Below are 15,152 nucleotides of genomic sequence, written 5' to 3' on the forward strand. Positions count from 1 at the left end.
TGCAGTAGCACCGAGGACACACAGCGACATGGAAGCAGCCTGAAGTCTGAAGTGAGCCAATCAATTTCTGAACACCCTAAGAACTGGTTGACAAATATACAAGTACAAACGTGTCTGCAATATGCTTTCCTACCACTGGATACCAGTGAATCTTCCACGCCGAACAACAGAAACTTTAAAACCCCTCTGAATATACGAGTGAAGCGTTAAACACCTTTTCCTCCGGGTGTTCTTGCAGGGCGTCCATCCGTCCACACATCCCCCGAGCGTCCAATCAGCCGGACGCGGCGCTAATTAATAATTTGTCCTGCCGCCAGTGTCGCGGCGGTGGGTGAGCCGCAGCAGGTCTGGCAGTCATCTGTCATTTGCTCTTCCTGTGTGCCCCTTCAGTCTGTCTGACATCTCTGAGCAAACGCCGGCCAATACACAACCGCCGGCCCTCTGGGGGCCCCGGCCAGCGTGAGCGGGGCCCTCTTCTAATGTTTGTGTGACAAAAAAAGGGCCAAGGCAAATCCTCGCAATGGAATCGGATAATCACCAACCTGTGAAGAGCCTGCCCCAATCCACATCCGGGCCGCCCCCCCGGCCCCTGGATTAGCTGTCTGTTTGGCTAATAATTTTAATCTGCTGGGGTGACAGGGCCCCGGAATAAACATCTAATCCTCCCCACCCCCCACCCCCTCAAGCCCTCCGCTCTGCAGTTCCTCCCAGCTCTGCACTGCTTCTGGGCTCCACTGCACCACCAAACTGCACAGATTGAAGCAGTTGTTGCTTCTTTTTCTTTATTAAGTTCATCTCCTCATCTGCACCCCCTCCCCTCCCCTCCAGCGCTCCCACCCTTTAGTCTGTGTGACAGACTGCTGCCAGACTGGCCCAGGCCTGACATCGTCCAGAGGAATGTACGCGTCCCAGTGTGGCCAGTGTGTGCAGACAAGGGTGCTAGTGAAGAGGGGGCCGCTGGAGGTTCACAGGGTCAAGAGATGTCTGTCTGGGACGCATGTGTAGCACCAGCAGCGGCAGCAGGGGACACACACCAGGGTGGTGGAAACCACTGTCACATAAGCACAATTAGTCTTTATTCAGCTTTGTTAGCGATTTAAAATCAAAGCAAAATGGACTCATTTTTCATGTTTCTCTGAAGCTCAGCATTTTGTTTCAGCCCTGTCAGACAACAAAGACGCACGCAAGTCTACAGCAGATTGCTTGATGACCGTCTGATTTAAAGGCTTGCATCAAACAGCAAGCATAGTTTTAGTGGACCTATATGGCAACAATACGGATGGCACTCGAGTCTAATTGTTCCTGTTTGAAGTATGGCCACTTAGATATCCTGTTTGGGATGGGGCTGTATGGTCGCACCTTTGTTCTGATAAGCTCTCCCTACCCCCCATAAACAACGTGCGAACGACTGGGAGGGCCGCAACAATATATATAAGGGCCCCGGGGAGCGTGAGAGGGCCAGTCTGTCTCCTGCTGCTGCTGCTGCTGCTCACTTCGCTCAGTGTTTGTTCCCCTCCTGTAAACTCATGGATTTCCTCCGCGTTTGCGTCCTGTGCGCCGCTCTGGTGGCGCTCGGCGGCGCCTTCACGCACCAGGATATGAAGGACGCGCTGCTGCAGAAGCTCGGGCTGGACGAGGTGCCCAAGATCCACAAGAGGGATTTGGAGAACCTGGTGGTTCCGGCGCACATCAGAAACAAGTACCTGTCCATGCTGAAGCTGCACCACAGCAGGAGGCGCAGGTCGCTGCCCAGCCTGGCGGGAATCCTGAGGGGAATCCCCGGCAATGCAGGTAAGAATAAAAAAAAAAAAAAAGAAGTTCATAATAATTTATTATTTGTCATTCCATGAAAATCACCTCAGTCTATTATTGACACGTTCGGGCCTCTAGTGAAAGTCTGCTGACGTGTGTGATGAACTCAACAAAAGCGTTTGTCATTCATGCGTAAAGTTGCAGGAGAATTTTACGCACCGAATTTTTGGCCCATGAAGAAATGCTCAATTTTTTTTCTCCCCCTCCTACTCTTCATTCACTGTAATTAACCCCCCTCGTCTTCGCTCTCTTTCCCGCGCGCCACGCAGATATCTCCGGGGAGTATGTGTATTCCGACACCACTCGGCATCGCGTGGTGTTCGACATGGAGGCGAGAATCCCGGATAACACTGAGGTGACCATGGCGGAGCTGAAGCTCTACCAGCGCTCCTCCCACCACAAGCGCTTCGCCCTGGAGAAGAGGAGCCACCGGCCCGTCAGCAACGCGCGCGTCAGCGTCTACTGGGTGGAGGTGATGGCCGACGGCTCCAACCGCACGTCGCTGGTCGACTCACGGTGAGCAATCAATTCGTTAAAAAATAACAATAATAATAATAATTGTTTCAGAAAGCAGACTTCAAAAACATAAATCCAACCGGTAGAGTTTTGAATTAATCCCCACCCCCCCACCCCTACTTTTGTCTGCCCCGCCCCCCCCTTCACAGGTTGATCCCCATTCACGAGACTGGCTGGAAGAGCTTTGATGTGACCCAGGCGGTGCACTATTGGTCCAAGGGCGCGCGGAAGACACCTATGCACCTGGAGGTGTGGATCGAGGGCGAGAGACCCGGCAGCTACGCGGCAGAGATGGCCAAGAGTGTGCGCTTTACCACCCAGGAGCAGACGGACAACACCTTGGGGAAGCCCGAGCTCGTCCTCTACACACTCAACCTCGAAGACTACGGGTAAGGGGCGCCGTCCTTTTGATATACAGGGAGATTGTATCCGCGTGACAATTAGGCCCATATCCTCATTAGTGTAATTGGGTTTTTTGTTTTGTTTTGTTTTTTTTTACATCCACGGGTGAATTGTTTGTTCTTTTTTTGACACAAGGTGGCGACAAATGTTCCCCCACTGGAGACCAGTAGTAGAACCTTTTCCTTTTTCTTTTTTTTTTTTTGCTAAGATATTATCCACGTCACCTTAACTCAGCTAAAGAATAGACTTTTAAGTTCTGCCACTGGTCTATAAGTGCCTTAATGGTGTAGGTCCAGAACACATGAATGAAATGCTCATGGAATATAAACCCAGTCGGACTCTGTGTGAGCCCTGTAGCCTCAGGCCACAGCTCAAACTTAACACGGTGGAGCAGCATTTAGCTGTTATGCTGCACAGAAGTAGAAGCCGCGGCCAACAGAAGCAAAGTCAGTTTTTAAATCCAGGTTAAAGACTCGTAGTTTTTTTGTTATGTTTATGATTGAGTGCTTTTATTCGTCTTCTTCTCTTATTTTATCATCTTACAGTCTTTGAAGACTTTGTTCTTTGTCTTTTAATCGTCTAAAGCAAACTGAGCTGCCCTGCCTTGACTTAAACGATCTAAGCGTCCTCACCCTCTCCTGTGCTCCGCCCATCAGTTCTCGAGGCGACTGCAACCAGAACAAGGACACCTGCTGCAGGGAGCAGTACTTCATCAACTTCCGCGCCCTCACCTGGACCCAGTACTGGATCATCGAGCCGGCCGGCTACCAGGCCTTCAGGTGCACTGGGAGCTGCAGGCAGCCCAAGCGCAACTACGGCTACGGCGAGAGGCGGTGCACGGTGTCCGAGAGCGCCCCGCTGCCCATCATGTACCTGGTGAAGAAGGGCGAGTACACGGAGATCGAGGTGGCCGAGTTCCCCAACATGATCGTGGAGAGGTGCGCCTGCACCATGGACAACGTCTCCATCGTCTGAAAGGTCCCGGGGGAAAGAAGGTCCTCCTTCGTTTTGCAGGAGCGTCACAGTGGTCACGATTGTTGTGTTGTTGTATTTAAAGAGTGGCACAAGAAGTACTTCCTATTTAAATGGACATGTCACGGGGAGTATCACGAACACAGAAAGAAAAAAAAGAGAAAAAACAACCCTCCCCTCACAAGCACTTTTCTTTTTTTTAAAACAAAAGCAAAACTCTATTTTGTAAATCTTGTTTTTTATATATATCTTGACTTTGGGCCTCTGGCTGCAGCCGGCCAGCGCTCGACTTCTCTGTTTGATGTTTTCTTTTATATTTTCAACGATGCTTGTACATAGTCTGGATGAGTTTATGTGTAGAAAAGGAAAATAAAATATTTTTGTCTCACATCAAGCGGCCTCTGTTCAACCTCTTGCCCTGCAGTCTCTTGCTGCGTTTCCATGACCGAACTTCCAAAAATCTCTCACATACGGCTGAAAGGTTTTGATGCTCTCATGAGGTGGTTTTTCCCACACGTATCCATATCGAGGCGCGTCGCCAAAGTGTCGTGGAAACACTTTTTTTTTGCATTTCCACGTCAGCAGACGTGACCAGTTCACGTCAAGTGAAAATGGCGCGTTATGATTGGACAGAGGAGGAGATAGTAAGTAATCAAAGAGAAACATATAACAACCACTCTGGACAGCAAAACAAATGCAAACAATCAAAAGCAAACGTAATTCGAGATTTGACGGGAATTACGGCTCATGCGCTTCACACCATGCAATGGAAACGCCTGCAAATTGCAATTTTACTTTGTCGAAATTTTAGAAATATCGCTTTTATTTTGCAAAAAAACTGTCATGGAAACGCAGCCACTGCGGATCGTCTGGCTCCCATTCGCATGCGTGGGCTGCCATTGTCATGCAGGCCGACCACCCGCCGCCCGCCTTGTTGACCCGCATAGGAAACTGTGACGCCGAGCAAATAATTTGACTAATGACGTATACATTTCGTAGGCTACCCCCCACCCCCCACCCCCCACCGAATCCCTCCGACAATGGCCGCACCGGGCCTACCTACCCGCGATGCTTTGTTTTCGCAGGTGGGATGGAGCTACACGGCCACACGCTGAGAAACAGCGGCTCAATTCACATTAGGGTCGAGTCTGGCGGCGCTCGTGGCCCCTCGTATTTACATCAGACTGACTCAGGGAATCAGAATCAGGGACAGCACCTAATGCGCTGTTTGCCGTCTGAGTGGGGGGTCTTGTCATTCGCTAATATGCTGCTGATGGAGGTAAACGTGCCCCCCCCACCACTCCCTGCAGAAGGCGACCAGCTGTTTTTTTTGGGGGGGGTCAGAGGTTGTTGATTCCCAACATTTGCCTCGGACAAAGAAAGGCAGGTAGTGAGTCAGGGAATCACGTCAAGGTCTGCGATAGCGTTAAGGTTAGGGAGGTCCGATAATATCGGCCCGATATCGACCCGATATTTGCATTTTCTGTACTGTCTGACTCTGTACGCATCGTTGAGGGTTTTTCCTCCGATAATGAAAACCCGATAATGCCGGGTTTCGCCAAACGTGCATGAATTATCACGGATGCTTGTGGGGGTGCTGTCTGTCTGTATCGATTGACGATTACTCAAGCAGTAATTTCAGTTTAACCACATGTATTTCTACTTGAATGCGCTTTTTTTCTGCAGTTCAGACACATAATCACCCTCCAGAGTTGAATAAACCACAGGGATGAAATGAAGGACTTGAACTGAACAGCAGCAGCACGCAGCAGACTTCACCTAGCAGCAACAAAGTTTGCAAGTACGCAGACGATGTGGTCGTCTACTGTGTCCAAGACGACAGACGAAACACAAGGCCACTGTAAACAGTTTCATTTTAACTTTATTAAGAGTTGAGACATTATCTTTAAAAAAAAAAAAAAAAAAAAGAGGAAAAATACAATCCCCGATTTTAAAACACAAATGTCAAAGTAACACCTGTCCCGATAGTAAAAGACGCTTCTTTGCATTGTTAGTTTGACCCTAGAGGAAACCCGATATACAATCTGCAACAAAACGCATGATAGAAAATATAGTGTCTGTTGTACTGAGAAAGATTAAACCGCCGACACGCAGCTCGCCAAGTTCTGCCAAGTCGATGCATCGGGTAAAATGATAAAACAGAACGCCAACTCCCCCCAAGGCGTTCAAGAAAGAGCTCGCAACTGATCACACAGCAGTAATCAGGCAAAGTAACACTTCTCAGATCACAATACAGTTATAGGAGTATTTACAGTTTCTTTTTCAGTATCACAATGGTAAACCACACAAATAAAAAGAGGGTTATTTGATTTGCCGTCGCGAGCCTTGGTGAGCGGCTGCTAGGAGAGCTGCCGATTCACTTCTGGGCCACAATCCTGCAAATAAAATTAAAGTGGATATAAAGTCTCGCTGTTTATTTTATTTTTTATAGTTCTGACCTCTTCCTAACAGCGGCGTGAGTTCAATGACACTGTGGCGCCACCTGTGTTTGCTGGTGATAACAGGACCAATCGTCTGTTACTCATTTGTGCTAAATGAGAATTAGGGGAGGGGGAAAAAAATTGTTCTTTTAAGGAAAAAACAAACAAACAGTGGCATCAATTAAAAACAAGAAAAAACAGTGGCATTTGACAGAATAAATACTTTCATACATCTAAGGGACAAAACTTGGGGAGATCTAGGTCTCAACTTGATTTTAAAAAATGAACTAGTCTCAAATTTGAAAAAAAAAAGGAAAATTAAGAATAATAATAAAAAGACTATAATGCTTTTCTCAAGCTTTAAATATACGTTGGAGCAGTCAAAGGGACAGTACATGACTCATCAGATGGGATACTTGACAGACGTGGTGTAAACTAGGGCCAGCGGTCCTTTCAGAGGACGTCGCCCACTCAAAGGTCGTTTACACACCTTTGAACTCAATCAAAAGTCATAGCCAGGAATAATGTATAAAAGCCAACATATTGTTTATTGTACGTCTATGGAGGGTGAGGGTACAGATTAGATGCTGGGAAACAAACAAATGAAAATTTAAAAAAAAAGAAAAAAAGAAAATTGCGCTCAATTCATCTGCCGTAAGCAGCGCACACAGTCTAACATCAGATCGACTACACGCATCTCATCTGCGTTTCTTCAGTTTGCATACAATCTACACAAAACAAATCATATTTACAATTTGGATAAAAAAAAAAGAATGGCGGGGGTGGGGTGGGGTGGGGGGTGGGGTGGGGCAGGGGATGAAAAACCACAGCACAGATAAAAATGCACAACCCTGATGAACAAAAACAAAAAACCCCAAAACAAAATGTTCACCAGACCGTCAGACTGGTTCCTGATATCACAAATATGAATTTCTTTAAAAGCATGTCATTTAAAAGTGGTGAAAAACAAGAAATATACACCAACAACGGAAAAAAAACAAGCAGACGGCTGGCTGAGACCGAACCCACGGCACGCAGCAGGAATAGAAAAGCTCGGATGAATCGTCCGTCTGGTCTCTTCCATGTGGAATGTTGTTACGTCACAATCTGGGTGGGAGTTTATTATTTTTTTTTTTGTCATGATTATTTAAAACGGGTTTTTGACAAGAACAAAAGATCATAAAGCCGGTCGGAGGAGTGGTCGGAGGAGGGGGGGGGGAGGGGTCGGTCGGTGAAGTGGCGTTCCGTGGCTAGCGGTGGGTTCTCAGTGTCGGCCACCAGTCCTTTACAACTACAGTCTCAGTAATATCCGGGGTGGTACTGCTGGCTCCACGGCTTGTTGTTCCAGAACTGCACAGGACACAACAACAACAACACGTCAGGCTCCCTCTGTTCCAATAGAGTTACATGTTACACCACTGTTTAACTCCCATCACTCTCCATTGTAGGAACCTATCAAAAGAATCCAATACAAGAGTGAAATGCGCCACCACTGACCCCTTGCTGCCAGCTCTGGTTGAAGGACTGGGCCTTGTCCATGCCGTTCCTGTTGCCGCCAAAGTTGCCGCTGTTCCTGTTGTGGCTGAAGTTGCCGTTCTTGTTGCCAAAGTTGCCGCGGTTGCCGCCTCTCTGGTGGAACTGCAGGGGGAGACAGAGGGAGTGAGGGAGGAACCGGGTGAGGAGGCCCAGGTCAAAGGTAAAGACGGGATGATAAACGCAGGGGTTCCCTTTTCCAAGGTTCTTCTTGGCAGCTGGGAGGGTTGGAAAGAAACAAACACACACAGAGAGCCGCCCACCTGACCGGGATGCCCTCTGTTGCCGCCGCGGCTCATGTTGGCTCCGCCTCCTCGGCTCATGTTTCCTCTCTGTGACGGGCCGCCGCGGTTCATGGGCCCGCCGCCCCTGTGGCCCATGTTGCCCCTCATTGGTCCGGACCTGGGGGAGCCTCCCAGGCTGGGCAGGGGTCCGCCGCCGCCGCCGCCACCACCCCGGCTGAAGTTGCCGCGGTTGTGGAAGCCGCCCCTGAAGGGAGGGGGGGGCAGGAAGCCGCGTGGCGGGCGGAGGAAGCCGCCGCGAGGACCCGGAGCTGCCGGGCGAGACACACAGCGGAACACAGTCAGTATCAGCTAGAACAGTGTTGATCTATTGAGCCGTGGTCCAGGTGGTCCGTGTCAATGAGAATTGGTGCTGTGCTGTGGGAGAACAGTGAGTGAGAACACCGAGAGATCACGACACGCTCAGCAAGACGCTCCGCTCGCACCTCCTCTGAAGTTGCCTCGGTTCTGGAAGCCTCCGCGGCCGCCCCCCCTCTGGCCGGGTCCGCCGCCGCCGCCGCGTCCGAACTGGTTCTTGCCGCCACGGCCGCCGCCGCCGCCACGCATGCCGCCGCCGCCCCTCTTGGGCGTGGTGCTGCCCTGGTTGGCCTTCTTCTCGGCCGGCAGCGCCGTCTTGCTCTCCTCCTTGTACTGCTCCAGCAGCTTGGTCGCCTCCTCCTTCGGCAACTCGGCGTAGGTGACCTCGCTGAAGCTCTCGCCCTCATCGGGCAGCGAGAAGAACCCTGAGGAGGAGGAAGGAACGTGAAGCGGGAGGCAACGACGAGACTTCAAAGTCGGAATCAGATTTCTTCTTCTTCGTACCTTTCATTTTCAGGATGGCGTGCTCGGGCACTTCCTTCCCGTCCCTCTCCACCTTCTGCTGCGCTCGCTGCTTGAAGTCCTCGTCGGACGGGCAGACCACCACGGCCTTGCGCTGGAAGCCGGCAAACAAGCACATCTTCCTCTTCTGGCCGGGGGCGGACAGGTTGGTCTGCAAGGAGGGAGGGAAGGAAGGATTGAAGGAACGTGAACAACAAAAGAAAACAGCAACTGCTGCAGCTTGCTGGTGACCAGACACCTACATGGTCCAGGATGTAGTTCCTCTTCTTGCGGGCGGCGATCTCGATGAACTTGCCCAGGAAGAGCGGAGCGCGCTGGGAGATGGTGGACAGCTTGCTGATGTCCTTGGACTGGCGCTTCAGGCTGTTGATCTGCGAAGAACAAAGCACGTTGTCAACGACTCAATGGGGGAATAACTGACAGGAGAGAAGAGAGGAATGAAGGAGTTTGGCTACTGACCATCATCTTCTCCACAATGGTGTCGCTGCCCAGGATGTAGTACTTCCCAGGGTTCTCCTGGACAAAGTTCTTCACCCAGGTGGTCTTACCTGCGCCTGGCAGGCCGACCATCACGATGATCTACACACACACACACACACACACAATGAGAGCGTTCAGTCAAGTTCCCACTCTAAAGGAGCATTTATGACCTGAATGAGGAGCATAAGTGGTGTTTTACCTCGCAGTCGGCCTTGGTCTGCGGCCCCTTCAGGCCCCGCACGCGCTCCTCCACGGGGATCTGCTGCAGGAAGGTGTAGCCCTGAGGCTGGGGGAAGTACGGCGTCTCCAGCTGGCCAAAGTTGAACTCCACGGCGCAGTTGTGGCAGATGATGTGGGGGAAGAGCGCCTGGCCGTTCAGGCTCTCCTTGCTGATGCGGAAGGCCTCGGTGGGCTCGGCTCCGTTCTTGGAGAAGGACATGACGACCTCGTCGCCCTCAAAGTCCTGAGTGAGAGGAGCAGAGAGCGACGGCGTCAGAGAAAAATATACCAGAGGAAGAAGACAATTTAAACAGAACTTGTGTTGTGCAGATTCATTAAATTAAAGGAGACCTCGTTGACACTGAAAAGTACATAAACAATGAAATTTGGCTCCTTACAATCAGGCAGCAGACGACGTCGTTCTCATCAAAGGTTTCTCCATAGTCCTCCGTCACACAGTTGGTGGTCTTCTTGCCTTTTCCAGAGTAGGCAAAGGAGAGCTCCTCCTCACCTGGGCGCCACCACAGAAACCAAACTCATGAGGAGGCAGCATCATTAACGTGACCAACATCTCCAACACCAGGGCTGTAATCATCTTCAGGGAGCAGACACCTGCTACCGCGACTGCCATCTTACTGGCCTGTTGTGCTACTGTTAAACCACTAGAGGGCTCTTTATTGCACTCATTTTGTGACTTTCTGCACACACACATACTAGGGTTGGTTTAAACAGATCAATCAAGTGTAAATTGCGCCGAGTCGGCCAGAGGAAAGTTGCGGCCGTGGCTGCGGACACAGCTGACCGGCCCGACAGCAGAGAGTGCGACGCTGAAGGGGGGGCGACCCTCACCGAGCAGCAGGCTGCCAGTGGCCGGCGACCAGCCGACCTGCACGTCGTGAATCTCCATGTTCTTGGAAATGTGCTTCACTGTGATTTTCTCCGTAATCTGGAAGAAACAAAAAAAAAAAAAGCAGGAAACTTGCGTCAGACGTGTTTTTATCTTTCATGAAGAATAAAAACATCCCATCAGTGATGGTGCGCGTGAGATCACCTTCATCTCAAAGCAGGCTTTGCCTTGGCTCACACCATAGGTGGCCTTGCCTCCGGACCACAGGTAAGCAAAGCTCTCCATGGTGAGAGACGAGGCACTGTAACGGTCGCGAGACACCTTAAAGTGCAGGTCGCAGTTGTCTGAGGGACAGAAGCAGTGACAGGTCAGCAACCAATCGTCACAGCGCACCACAAATGGCGTTCAGGTCGACGTCAACAGGTCCCACTTACAGGCGTCCAAGCAGACTTTTGTTTCGTCAATGTCCTCGTCTTCCTCCTCCAGAGGGGGAACTGGAGACTTATAGGAGGCCCTGAGAAGACAGCAGCCCGTTAGAAGATCCCTGCAGTACTGTGAACTCATGGAACATGCAGCAAAGGTCTTGGTCACCGCTTGCTGAATAATATTTTCAGTGGGGGGGGGAAGGAGGGAGGGAGAGAAGTACAAAGACAGACTGAGGGGGTGGGGGTGGGGGGGGTGGGGGTTGGTTGTAACAGAGAAGATGTCAGGCCAGCGAGCCTCCAAACACTCTGGATGCTCAGCTGAGCTGCCGTCTGGTCACTTACCTCGCGGGGTCCCAGTGACATCTAAAAACATGAGATACAGAGAGAACAGAGCACCTTGGCTGGACCTTACATGACATGCTGAGAGCGAGAGCGCCGTTGGCTGACCTGGAAGCTACGGGCTGTTTATTTTACGGCACGGCTTTGGGAGAATCAGATCCGTGCAAAGGGGCACGGGTATATTTAGCTCCAATGTGTGGCGTCTTCAATCTTAAAGGGGGTCACGGGCAGCTCCGTTTGCAGCGTCGTATGAATTATTTCCGCGCTAAGCCGCTGGGGAATGAGACGCCGACACCGTGTTGGGCTACAGCAACTTACCAAGTCTGCAGCTTAAAACTCAGACGTGCGAGTCTGGAATTCTACTCAGTGTCGTGCGTCTGTAAGCCTCCTCGGGTCGACAATCCAAGTACACAGGGTTATTGTGTGATGGAGTGAGAGAGAGAGAGGGGGGGGAAACACAAACAGTTGGGCTGTGGAGCTGCGTTCTTTCTCGTCAATCCTCTGGCATCTCTTGAAGCACCCGTTAACCTCGCTGCTTTTATTTGGCCTTACAGCGCCATGCTCGTGTTGAGGGCTCTGGCTGGGGGGGGGAGACGGTGCCAAAGTTGGGCCATATGGTGAATGCAATCAACCAGGAAGGCCACGTGCTGGGAGTTGCTCTACGGGGGCCAATGCCGCTACATGTGTTGGGCACACAATTGTTGAGGGGGGGGGGAGAGAAAAAAAAAGTGGCAACCAAGGAAAAAAATATTATAGACTTGAAAATTCTTAGTTTAAAAAAAAAAAAAAAAAAAAAGCTGTCGTGATAGCAGTGGCTCAATCGAGACCTTCTCGGATGTGGGGGAGGGGCTCCTGAAGCTGTTCTTTTTATTTTTGGAGAATGAAAACAAAAAAAACACACCGACTAGGAGGAAGGTAGATGTACGCAAACACACTCACCAACACCATACACACCATGCGTGATTCCATGTGTAGGAAAACCATGCGCACGCACATACATACATACATACATACACGCACGCGCACACACTCATGATAAAGACACAAGACGAGACTTGAAACATGAGACAGAAGCAGCATCTTGACGTCATACAACCAAGTAAAATGGAAAAAAAAGAGAAGCTATTTGAGGCAAAAAAATGATGGACGGTCGACAGCGAGCTCCTCCGTGGACGTTCCAAACACTTTGGGAATTGTTTTTTTTTTCTACCCTGCAGCAATGGACCCCCCCTCCTCCCACGCCTCACAGCTATTCCCACCCGGCCTCCCCACCAAATTAGAGAGAGAGAGAGAGAAAGAAAGAGAAAAAAAAAAGGTACAGCTGCTACTTTCTTCAGGGTTTGGTTCTCTTTGTGCAGCCTTGATTGTTTTGTTGTTGTTGTTTGTTTGGTTTTTTTTTTTGGTTTTTTTTTACCTTGAGGACACAATGGGCTTTGCAGCAACAATAGTGGCATGAGGAACAGATGTGAGAGGCCCGAGGACTTGATAAGTTTCATTTCTGCTACAGAATGCAGGTCACTTAGAAAGACACAAAATGTGAGCGGGCACTGTAGAAAGATCAATGGTAAGGTTCTTTGAAATACTCAGGGATGACCCTCCAGACAGGTGTGTGAAAGTTAAGTTAGAAATAAATAATATGCTTGAGAAATGAGGGTTTTCGTCTCTATAGATTTATGTGCATTGGCATTTAAGCCAATACAGTTCAACAAAGCTATGGATGGCGCTTCAGGGATGCTGAAGGCCATTTGGCTCTGTCCCATCCTTACCAGCTGTATTTGTTCTCTTCAATAAATTCAAAGTAGCCCCTTCCATGTTCCTCCCGGCGTCTCTTAACACCCTTCTTATTCTTCTGATCAGCATTCGTGTCTTTGTCCGCATCCCCTTTGAAAATAGAACAAAGATATAGAATGAGGTGCTCCTTTTTTAAAGTGAGAGAAAGGTCGGACCTGCAGTGGGGTTCAGGCCCACAGAGCCCGTGCAGTTAGTTACATTGGTCGACCATCAATCAAAGATAACTCGGGAGGCAACACCTCACGATTACACTTGAAATAAAACAACACAATCATCATACTGCATGACCAGATAAGAAGTTACAATGTAAGCTGGTCCAAATGAAAAATGTATAGTGAACAGAAGTAACAGAGTATGCTGGGGCATTATTAATTAAACAAGTCTCTGTAATAAGAAGCCTACAGTAGAGGGCCCCCAAATAGTTCAATCAGTAGTTCATAAGCATGACTATCAAATAAGGTATATCTTCTGAGGTCTGGGACAAATGCATCATGCAGGGACAGATGGGGGAGCCTACATTATATTTAGACTGACGGCCCCTTATTCATAGTGGCTTTAACGGTTTAAAACTCAATTTCTTTCTACATTTTAATCATTTACACAATGCATCACGCGTTAAAGTTGTTCCAAAAGAAGATGACTGTCCTGGTTGAGATGAATGCACAGGTTAAGACGTTCCAATTGTCCAAAGTTTACAGCTAACGCAACAGAAAAAGCAACCCACCTGTACTACACGCCCTTATTAGAATTCCAATCGACAGATAAAAGCCGCCGTGGGATTAGCAGTTAGCAGCGACGCATTTTTCGCATAACCTTTTGATTTAGAATGTTTAATGTTTACGGCGTTTTAATTCGTAAGATGGGCTAATAGGCTAATATTTCGAACCCCGGATAAACCCCCTGCCGGAAAGCACTAAACTAGCACACCGGTCGGTGCCAGTTGTTACTTCGCTGCCACAGAAAACACAAAGAAAAATGACGTTAGCCGGCATGCTAACATAGCAACCAGGCGAAACGAAAGTCAAAGTAGCGCCAGTTTCGATCCGTTTTCTCGCCCCCACGCTTTGGAAACGTACATTTCGCAAGCCTTCTACCCGTGTTAATACGCAATTGTGGTGAAGCGAACGTTGGCGGCCTATGCTAAAGAAAATGGCGTGGCGACGGCAACTACCCGACCTAAACGGCGACCGTTTCTATCCTTGCAATTAGCTCAAAGCGGCTAACGCTGGCTAGCCTGACGCAGTGGCGTTATACGAGTTCAACATGGACGCTGGTTCGAGCGGTCACCAATTCAAAAAAAAACAAAACAAAACAAAACAAAAAAACGTTCCCATTCCAACCTCCCGCGGATATGTTACGCGCTATTGCAAACCAAAAAAATTTGAAGGGGAGAAAAAAAAAAAAAAATCCCCAACACCCAGCCACAGTCAATCCAGCCAGATTTATTTCAAACACGGCCCACTTACCGGCAGCAGCCTGGTCTCCGGGCTCACCGTCCTCGGCGTCGATTTTCTCCATGTCGTCCACATCTCCCTTGAGTATCGGGTCCATCTCGTCGTCTTCATCCCCCTCACCCATCTCCTCGTCGTCGCCGACGACAATGCCGTCGTCGGCGGCCCCATTTTCTGCCTCCTCTTCTTCTTCTTCCTCCTCCTCCTCCTCCACCGCCTCCACCTCTTCTTCTTCCTCTTCTTCTTCTTCTTCTTCTACCTCGTTGGCCTCCATGCTCTCTTCGGGTGGCCCGTCGCCCTCCTCCTCTTCGCCCATACCCTCCTGGTCGATGGGCTGGGAGAACTCGTCGTCCTCCGCCGGCGCCTCGGCGTCCAGCAGCGGGGATGAAATGGCCTCCTCGTCCAGCGCGGCCTGCAGGCGGTCCATCAGCTCGGCCTTGAGCCCCTTGTCGGAGAGATTACGCTTCTTCAGCTCGTCCTTGAGCTCGTTCACTTTCAGCTTCTTCACGTTAATTGCGCTCATCGTGACGATTTGGTTGCAAACAATCTCGTGCGTATATTTTCAATATATTTACGTATATAAAAGACGACACGCTCTTTGTTAACGGCTGTAGCTCGAATATGCGCCAAATGGCACCCACGCCGTTCGACCAATCTTGCGCCGGCAGAAGAGCAGTGCGCCAGTCTGCGGTGTGGGCGGGGGAGGGGGACCAGGGTGACGTCACTACCGTAATGACGCTAAAAGCGGCGTCAACCTGTTTTTTTGTTTGTTTTTTTTGGGACCCGCCAACCATCTGTCACTG

At 49.9% G+C, this 15,152-nt stretch overlaps 2 protein-coding genes across 2 annotated transcripts; one reads left to right on the forward strand and one right to left on the reverse strand.

The window, feature by feature from the left end:
• Positions 1-1,454: 1,454 nt before the first annotated feature.
• Positions 1,455-3,847, forward strand: lft1 (lefty1). Its single transcript, XM_076016800.1, has 4 exons — positions 1,455-1,791; positions 2,082-2,328; positions 2,478-2,717; positions 3,387-3,847. Exons 1-4 carry the CDS (start codon positions 1,527-1,529, stop codon positions 3,703-3,705), a joined length of 1,071 nt encoding a protein of 356 aa, XP_075872915.1. The 5' UTR covers positions 1,455-1,526; the 3' UTR covers positions 3,706-3,847.
• A 2,818-nt stretch (positions 3,848-6,665) lies between these two features.
• Positions 6,666-15,026, reverse strand: hnrnpub (heterogeneous nuclear ribonucleoprotein Ub). The gene is made up of 14 exons (XM_076016866.1): positions 14,365-15,026; positions 12,874-12,988; positions 10,778-10,857; positions 10,548-10,687; positions 10,346-10,442; positions 9,895-10,007; positions 9,477-9,740; positions 9,257-9,376; positions 9,040-9,168; positions 8,780-8,948; positions 8,404-8,700; positions 7,940-8,229; positions 7,641-7,781; positions 6,666-7,493 (listed from the first exon to the last, which is right to left on the reverse strand). Exons 1-14 carry the CDS (start codon positions 14,870-14,872, stop codon positions 7,443-7,445), a joined length of 2,514 nt encoding a protein of 837 aa, XP_075872981.1. The 5' UTR covers positions 14,873-15,026; the 3' UTR covers positions 6,666-7,442.
• Between the last annotated feature and the right edge of the window lie 126 nt (positions 15,027-15,152).

Source organism: Nelusetta ayraudi, unplaced genomic scaffold, assembly GCF_046127955.1.
Source record: "Nelusetta ayraudi isolate G7.1 ecotype Tasmania unplaced genomic scaffold, CSIRO-AGI_Nayr_v1 ptg000238l, whole genome shotgun sequence".
Taxonomy (NCBI): Eukaryota; Metazoa; Chordata; class Actinopteri; order Tetraodontiformes; family Monacanthidae; genus Nelusetta; species Nelusetta ayraudi.